We start from the raw sequence: 9,113 nt of genomic DNA, 5'->3' as shown, positions 1-9,113 counted from the left end.
TGCTGTAACAATGAATGATTACTTGGGGGTATAGCTCAGTGGTAGAGCATTCGACTGCAGATCGAGAGGTCCCCGGTTCAAACCCGGGTGCCCCCTCAGATCGTTAGTTTTTGGACACGAAATTAGGGTGCTGGGAACATCAGAGCGATCTATCGCTGATCCGTCGTTAGATTTTATGGTGGATCGTATTTAAATATAATTTTATTGAATGCAATACTTGCTATAAAAAAAGGCATCACATAGTGGAAATCTGGAAATATCTCAAACTATGAAAAAAAAGACCCAACCTAGTTTACATCAAAAAATGTTCAATTTTCCGCGCGTTCACTCACGTCTTACGTTAAGGTCTTGATGTGTCACCGTCTGATTAAGTTATAAAACGAGGATTTATTATTGTTTTCCTTATACAGTGCGCTACAGCGCAAGAAAAGTGAACACTGTCATAAAGGAGTATATTTGGTTTGTCATTATTTCACTACAGGTGATTTTTTTTGTTTCTCAGTTCCTTATTCAAAGTCTGGTAGGAAAAAGTTTCAGCTGGAAGATGACCCAATGAACAATTCATTTATAGTAAAATTCCCTAATCAATCGGTGTAGTTAATTATCATACAAATACGTAGAGCCATAAGGGATGCTTCTTAACAATAGTTGGAAAGAATCATCAGAGATCGCTTGATCCCAAATATTGTTCAACGTGTTTCCTCTTCAATTTTTTTGTCATGTGATCCTTACGCTGCGGCAGTAGATGGTACAAAGTGCGAAGACAACCACCACATCAAGATCGGTTGAAGCGCAGCCACAAATAATATGAAATAAAGTCTCCTTTTATTACCACTAGCAGAATAGGAGCTGTGACCCTCAGGAATTACCCTGAGCTTCAGAGATCTGACCAAAAAGAACGCTAGAGAAATGCTAAAGTATACAAGAACTATGTAGTAACCAAATCTTTGGAATGCTAGAGATGTTAAAAGTGCTAGGTTTATCCCAACGTATTTGTAACCGCAGTAAGCTAGCAGATCTAGAGTTCGAAGACTTGTATCCATATTCATAACGTAGAGTGTTATCGTGTACACTACCAGCTCTATTATTCCCCAAGCCAAAGCTGAGCTCGCCAACATTCCAAGCTGTTCGGGCGTGAATCTTTCTTGGGTTCCTAGAGCCAATCCTGCTACTACGACGTACGTTAGGTATGCCATTGTCGGTATATACATGTCTGGGGCGTTTCTCTCGTACCTTGGCTGAAGTGGAGAATCCTGTTCATATTTGATCGACCAATCCTGCAGAGGAAAGTTTACGTCAATATCAAATGAATTCATGGAACTGGTCTATGGCTATGATACATGAGCTTTTTGTCTGAGTCAAAAACCTTGTGAGTGAAGGGAAAGAAGAGTAACGCCAATTTAGCCACGACGTAGTCTGTGTCAACGGCAAAATAATATTTCAGAGCTGTGACGGGGACGTATTTTTCTAGCTGTTGTTTTCCTGATCCAACAAGTGCCGAACCATACTGAACAGCCATATTTGTGACCATGGGTTCAGCCAGAAGTTGAGTGGCAAATGGTGGTGGACTGACATAAGCTTCCTGGCGTAGTTCGTTAGCATTGTTATATCCTGGCTGAAAATTTGGAGCTGTGTTGAATCCATATGCCGGAGGGGGTGGTTCCGCTACATCAAAACCGTAATCTGACTGTGATCTACCATTTACTGGCACCTAAAATCAAGTTAGTTATTCCAAATTGACTCTTTCAAACTGTATGTCCGCTTGTATCATCTTACCTGCTGGTTATACATATATGGGCTTTGTGGTATGACAGGTGCTGGAGATGCAAGCCCAACCGATGGATCCAGCATTCGTTTAGGTTTCCCTAGTGGTATAAAAATAAACCAGAACAAATCACGATACGAATATTTCTTTGTTAGTGAAAAGATTAGTTATTCCTCTTAGCTTTTGGACAGGAACAGTATGAGTTCATGATAGAACATAAATATGCCAACGTCTATACACTTTTTACAAATGACAATGTTTATCTCAATTCTACGACTTGAAGACGAATAGCGAAAGAATCTCATGGATCGTAGGATGTTAGGTAGATATAGTTTCGATAGCATTAATAACAGCGAGATAAAAGATTTGTCATACAAGGGGGGAATGGAAACATATCTTATTACTATACCTCTTCTAGCTCCAGAGTGATTGTAATTCATGATTCTATTCGATTACAAAATTTCAAAATATCAATTACAAATGTTGATGAGAAATCATCCGCTTCGGTGGTCACGGTATTTCTTAAATAAATATTCGGACCCCCTCGCGATTGTTGCAAGCAAAGAGAATTTACTCTTTGGTTTACAATACGCTGCACTTGCCACCGAAAACGATGAGTAGCTCCACGCGTCGCTATGACCTGTATGGCCATCTCTCTGTTCGTTGATCAAATACTGTAGGAGGCGAGGAACACAAAAAGCAACAAACAGGATTTTAAATAATATGAAGAATTCATTGGTGTGGTGATGCCACTGGCTGATGCTGAGCAAAAAGTATATGTTGAGAAGCTACGATCCTACTCCATCGCCGGATTTGTGCGGACTATAATAAACGTGAAATAGGAATATCTTATCACGAAGTGCCTTTACTTGTCATTCCTGACATGTATGTATGTTTTGCAGCATATACAGTTGACGCTGCCCTAATGTCACGTTTTATTCTCTCTTGAATATGTTTTGCAAAAGTAATCCTTTACCTCTTACAATAAGATGTATCAAAACTGTTTGGATAGATACATACAGTATATTAACAAGTAAAGTCGACAATCACTGAAGCGTGTTAAATGCAAGCACAGCTGCTTAGTGATAGCATGTGTAACAGTGCTTCGAAAACAGAAAGGCACCACTTAAACTAAGTAAACAAACAATTTTGGAGTCGTTCTGCCAACAATTGTTATATTTGTTCCATATGCAATATGTCCCAAGTCGAAACCAACAGAGATAGACAAGAAAACGAGTTTGAAGTTTTAAAGGTCAGTAAATTTTTAAAACATATTGATGTCAGCCAGATTCTGAACAACGGTTTGCTCTCAATTCTGTAGTCAATATTTGCTGAGGAGCTACATGATCAAAGGAAGACTAAAGCAAAGAAAAAATGGCAGCCATTAGATCTTTCGATCACCCTGACTCCTCAGAAAGGAATGAGCGGTCCTGCGGAAGTTTATGCACAAATAGACCTCCAGGTTATTTGTGGGGAAGGGTATCCTGAGGAGTAAGCAGACGTTGAATCAAGTGGATTTTGTTATGCTTGGCCTGCTCAAAGAGTCTATTAAGTTAACGAAACTGTTCTGCCTCCATTAGAGTACCTTGCCTTCTTCTTCGCAACAGCCGTGGCTTGTCAAACCAACAAGTAGGAGTCCTGTATTCAGAGCTTGAACAATTGGCTGATCAACTGAAAGGTGAAGTTATGATATATGAGCTCGCGCAGCAAGTTCAAAAGTTTTTGCACGAACATAACAAGCCAGGCTATAGTAGCTTCTATGAAGAGATGGTCTCCAGGCAGCAGGAAAAAATACAATGTGAGATACAAAGAAAGCAACTCGAAGAGGATAAGGAGCGACAGGTCTGTGTGAAATTTTCAGATTTTTGAGGGAATAGAGTTGATATTCTAGTTACCAACATCATTTGCAGGTCTTGCAAGACGAAATTCTCAAGAGACAAGAAGCTTTGAAAGCAGAATTACGCAACCGGAAGGAACTCTCGCGCTTTCCGATTGAAATGAACTCAGTTTCTCAATCAATACCTTCATCTCCACCTGAAAGACCCAGACGGTATTCTAGACGCCGATGTATGAGCACCTCTGAAAACTCTGAAAGTACATTTTGTGAGCATAAAGGCACAAAACTAGTTCATTTCAATAATAACCACAGAGGAGAACGTGTTGTCTGCCGAGGAAAATGTTTAGGGCACAGTGATAGAGGATCGGTGGTCTATGTAGGTTTAGACATGACCACAGGGGAACTGTTTGCCATAGTCGAATGGTCTCTGAGATGTAGAACTGAGACCCAACTTCAGGAAACCAACGATGCTTCTAACCTGCAGCACTGCATGAAGCAAGTTGCCGTTATAGAACAAGAACTTAATCATCTCACTAAACTACACCATCCAAATTTGGTGCATTACTCAAACATGAAGTATATATCAGACAAAGACAGTGTGGTTATATATCTTCTGCAAGAGTTTGTCGTAAGCACCTATTTCAGTATTGTCACCGTCACTTCCGTTTTTGCATGAGATTAAATTGAATTTCAACTTTTCATTTTATCCTAGGTAGGGACGACTTGTGCTTTTTATCTAACTGAAAATATACCTATGGATATTGATACTCTGAGACATTTGGCAGCGGGTGTATTGGCGGCACTGCAATTTCTGCATGAAAATAACGTTGTACATAAAGATCTTCGTGATACCAGTATTTACATTGATAGTAATGGTCTCATAAAGCTGTCAGGATATTCCCTGGACAAAAGACTGTATGATATTCATTGCTCGAAGGACCTAGCCAAAGCTGAACACGATTTTCCTACAATCCAGAGAAGAGGAGGAAAGAAAAGTGATATTTACAGGTTCGGGGTCTTGTTATTATCATTGATGAAAGGCAGTGTTGTTTCGGACAATGAAGGTCATCTGGATAACAATATGCAGGTAGTGAACAAGTGGGATGAATATTTCTCAATGGAAATATCTTAGCATTCATGAGATTATATGGTTCAATTATTTGCAGCCAGATCTGAAAGACTTCTTATCAAAGTGTCTTATCCCAGATGAAAGGATCAGATGGTCAGCAGAGCAGTTGCAGCAGCATTGTTTTATGAGAGTGCCAATCGAAAAGGGCTTAACTCCGCCTTGTCCGGACAGAAAAAAAGACCAGAATAGTTCAGAGCCGGAAGAACCATCTTCTGACATCCATTTGTATTTTCCCGCACTAGCTGGACAATCACGAATTCAACATGAGTTTGAAGTTTTGAAATGGCTTGGCAAAGGAGCTTTTGGAGATGTGCTAAAAGTAAAAAATAAACTGGATGGCGGAATATATGCGATAAAACGGATTGAGCTAAACCCAAAAAACATACAATTAAACAGAAAGATAACACGGGAAGTCAAGTTGCTCTCGCGACTCAACCACGAAAACGTTGTTCGCTATTACAACTCATGGATTGAAAGTGCTACTCTGGACGACCCCTCGAGGCATAGTCAATTCACACCTGCAGCTACACCTTCGACAAGAGTCACTACAGGAGAACACAACCATAGTCACGAACTCACCAATGTCAGTTTCTCTTGATATATGTATAGATCATGTTTCCATTTTCATCTTTTTTTAAAAATTTTCAATCTTATCAATGATATTTTTCCAATTCTAGCTAGCAAGTGAAGAGATTGAAAGACTCGCTCCCCCGATGCACGATGTCGAATGGAATATTTCCTATCAGTCGAAGGCTAGTGCCGTTTTGTCTGCGGATAGCGAAGATAGTTCTAGTGATTCTGATAGCGATGAAGATTGGGCTTTCTTGTGAGTTTTAAATGTAGTTTAAACAAAAACTAAATCATGTACTGAGTTCGTAAATTTTTATGGATTACGATGTCGCGTTAGGACAAGAACAAGAATCGATTCTTCAGACAGTATTGAGTTTGAAAAAAACGATACCTCTCAAACATCAGATTCCGTTCAAGATTCGCAGTCGATGTCAAACCAGCATGTGGAAAATCAGAATAACACGGTCATCGTTAAAGAAATACAATTCATGTACATTCAAATGGAATTTTGTGAAAAAAGCACGCTCAGGACTGCCATTGATAATGGGCTCTGCGAAGACGAGGAACGACTGTGGAGACTGTTCAGGGAGGTCGTTGAGGGCCTGGCGCACATTCATCAACAGGGCATGATTCACAGAGATCTGAAACCTGTAAATATATTTTTGGATAGCAACGATCACGTAAAAATTGGAGATTTTGGACTAGCAACCACCAATATTCTATCCACTTTGGCTCAGGCGGTGGATACGGACAAAGAGCTGCAACTTATGGGTACACGATGCATGATAAGTTCTCAGACTTTCGTCTTTACAATTAATATTACATACAAATTCGGTTATCATAGGTACAAGTTATGAAATTGAGGATGTCGGTTCATTGACCGGCCAGGTAGGGACAGCCTTGTATACCGCTCCAGAATTGAGTTCGAAAATTGCTAAGGCCATCTACAATCAAAAGGTAGACATCTACAGCCTTGGCATAATACTCTTTGAGATGTGTTACAAGCCTTTGAATACGGGTATGGAAAGGGTGAAACTTCTATTGAATTTGAGATCGAGAGAAATAATTCTACCACCAGAATTCACCGACACCGATACACCGCACCAAGTGCGTCTGCTCAAGTAAGGAAATATAAATACTTAGGTGTCTTTTTTTTCGCTTTTCGGTTTTGATTGACTTGTCATAATACGCAATAAAATTGTCAGATGGCTACTGAATCATGACCCCAGCCTGCGCCCGACATCTCAGGAGTTATTAGCTTCGGAATATCTACCCCCTCCGCAACTAGAAGAAGCTGAGCTGCAGGAGATGGTGCGACACACTTTGTCCAACAGGCAGAGCAAGGCGTACAAGCATTTGATAGACTGTTGCTTGGCTCAGAAAGTAACTCCCGCTGAGGACATTACGTACGATATGAATTTACCTACGAGAGGATTTGCAAGCTGCCCTACCTCGAAGCTTCAGTTTTTACAAGAAAACGTGAAATCAAAAGTCATCGGAGTCTTCCAGAAACATGGAGGTATCTGCCTAGGCTCTCCACTGCTGATGCCAAAGTCCAGCCAATTATATAATCACAATGATTCCTGCGTCAAACTGATGACTCGTACCGGCAGTGTTGTTTCTTTGCCACATGATCTTAGGGCCCCTTTTGCCAGATACGTGGCATGGAACAATATCATGCACATCAGAAGATACGCAATTGAACGTGTTTACAGGGAGAAAAAAGTTAGCTAGATTTTTTTTCGATTCCCCACGCAATTGACTCTATAACTTACGATTACACGTTATGAATTTCTAGGTTCACGGGTTTCATCCACGAGAATTATACGAGTGTGCTTTTGACATAATTAGTTCGACACCCGAAGATCTGATGGAAGAGGCAGAACTGATTTCAATTGTTGGAGAAATAGCTAACGAGATTCCAGAACTAAGAGGACGGAATTTTGTTGTTCGTTTGAACCACACTTCTTTACTTCAAGCGGTGTTGCTGTACTGTGGTATAGAAAAGGAAAAGTATCCTGACATTTACTCTATACTACGCAATGCACGGGATGGAAAGTTTTCAAAATTCCAATTACAAACGCACCTTATTAGTCTATGCTTAACGGATCAGGCTATGGAAACTCTATTTAACCTGTTTGAAACTGAAAGTTCTGTGACGAAAATTGCCAGTATATTGAGAACCATCACCAGGAGAAAAGGGAATGCCGCTGTTCTTGCCAAAGAAGGTCTTCGGGAGTTGGAAATTGTCATCGCAAACGCTGAAGCTTTAGGAATTAAAGTAACGCAAACGCTTTAACTCTTTTCAAATACACTTTATTTCGAATTCGAGATTTGACATAATTTTTCTTTACTTCAGTGGCCTATAGTTGTTGTGCCGCTTTTGGTCCACAACATACAGCAACATAGCGGTATAATATATCAGGTAACTTGCGAGTTGAAGCGGAGACGGAGACGGGCTGGCCAAGATGTTATAGCAGCAGGTGGTCGTTACGACAAAATGTTAACATCATTCCGTCAGTTCTTGGAGCGGACTGGTATGGCAAGTAAAGAGGTCAAGCAGTTTGGAGTAGGCATAAGTATATCTTTGGACAAACTAGTATGCGCCGTGAAGGAAGGCTGTGAAGACACATGTGCTGAGATTAAATGCGGTGTAGATGTGGCAGTTTGCTGTGTAGATGGACTTCCAAGAAGGGAAAAAGAAAAAGCTGAAGTTTTACGTGAACTCTGGTCCCAGGGTTTGAAAGTAACGTCGTTAGGACTACACTCTACTGAAGAAATACAAGAATACTGCAGAGAGAATTCCATAAGTTACATAGTTCTTCTCAAAAATGGAGAGTGCGGCACTCTCAGAGTCCAATACTGGGAAAAGGACAGGTATCAAGAGAAAAAAGTCAACATTCAAGATGTTACAGATTTTCTTCAGCGACAGATCGATAATCCTTTGCACGTATTGAGCAGATCTGACAGTAAAGTTAGTACAGGAACCGAGGTTTCAGTTTCTTCAAACAACCCTATAAACGTTAATATTAGTTTTGTCCTGATTGAAAGAGAGAAATTCTCGGCGAGTAGCCGTAGGAGTATGAAAAATACCATTCTTGCACAAATGGGCTCGGTATCACAGAGGGTTTCTCATAAAATCTCCATTGAAGTAGTCGCATTTTTCCTGGACACAACGGTGATAAAGTCGATGATCAGCTACTTAGAGATTGACGAGAATGAAGTAGAATTTCATAAAAGTATTCAACTTATAATTGAAAAGTGAGTGCATAGCTTGAAATTAATTGAATATCCTTGGAGAAACAAATTTTCGATTGCTGTTTTCATGAATGGAGTATAAATCTATTGTTTTTCTTTTTTAGGCACCCGAGGCATAAAAAATACATAACGGATATTTGCGAGGAAATAAGGGAAATTAGGAACGAGAAACTTCATCCAGTGCTAATTCTGTATAGCCTGATTGAGAGTAGATACAAAATTCTCATGTAATCATGAGAATGTATCTGTCATGTTGTACCTGATTAAAAAAACGAAAAAGAGAACTGTACAGTCAGTAAACGATTACTTTGCATATTTGGCTGACAATTTTTTTGCAGTCATCAGTAATACCAGAGGTATCCGAATAACGTTTGATTTCTAATCAGCAACTTCTGTTCTAATAAAAATCGTTATTAATACTTATTAAGACTACCTTTCAATCTGAAAAAATGCAGAAACGATTATAAACGATTTTATTTCCATTTAATTGATCCTGTAGCTTTATTATTATCCAAATTTTTATGATATTCAAAGATCCGCGCGGAGACCTCACG

At 39.7% G+C, this 9,113-nt stretch overlaps 2 protein-coding genes and 1 non-coding gene across 3 annotated transcripts; 2 read left to right on the top strand and 1 right to left on the bottom strand.

Annotated features, from left to right (window-relative positions):
* The first annotated feature begins 24 nt into the window (after nucleotides 1–24).
* Trnac-gca lies at nucleotides 25–96 on the top strand. The gene has a single exon. It is a non-coding gene; the product is annotated as a tRNA-Cys (tRNA).
* An 87-nt stretch (nucleotides 97–183) lies between these two features.
* On the bottom strand, nucleotides 184–2,435 carry LOC105685615 (protein YIF1B-A). The gene is made up of 4 exons (XM_012399878.3): nucleotides 2,175–2,435; nucleotides 1,777–1,865; nucleotides 1,367–1,711; nucleotides 184–1,277 (listed from the first exon to the last, which is right to left on the bottom strand). The coding sequence occupies exons 1-4, from the start codon at nucleotides 2,203–2,205 to the stop codon at nucleotides 729–731; spliced, it is 1,014 nt and encodes a 337-aa protein (XP_012255301.2). The 5' UTR covers nucleotides 2,206–2,435; the 3' UTR covers nucleotides 184–728.
* An 84-nt stretch (nucleotides 2,436–2,519) lies between these two features.
* LOC105685614 (eIF-2-alpha kinase GCN2) lies at nucleotides 2,520–8,982 on the top strand. The gene is made up of 13 exons (XM_012399877.3): nucleotides 2,520–3,017; nucleotides 3,087–3,256; nucleotides 3,346–3,607; nucleotides 3,676–4,230; nucleotides 4,315–4,689; nucleotides 4,769–5,314; nucleotides 5,409–5,557; nucleotides 5,639–6,072; nucleotides 6,146–6,422; nucleotides 6,507–7,026; nucleotides 7,100–7,582; nucleotides 7,661–8,562; nucleotides 8,664–8,982. The coding sequence occupies exons 1-13, from the start codon at nucleotides 2,961–2,963 to the stop codon at nucleotides 8,788–8,790; spliced, it is 4,857 nt and encodes a 1,618-aa protein (XP_012255300.2). The 5' UTR covers nucleotides 2,520–2,960; the 3' UTR covers nucleotides 8,791–8,982.
* Nucleotides 8,983–9,113: the final 131 nt, after the last annotated feature.

The sequence above is a fragment of the Athalia rosae genome, chromosome 3, assembly GCF_917208135.1.
Source record: "Athalia rosae chromosome 3, iyAthRosa1.1, whole genome shotgun sequence".
NCBI classification, from domain to species: domain Eukaryota; kingdom Metazoa; phylum Arthropoda; class Insecta; order Hymenoptera; family Athaliidae; genus Athalia; species Athalia rosae.
Note: the sequence above shows the minus strand (reverse complement) of the source record. Positions and strands in the feature narration are given on the sequence as shown.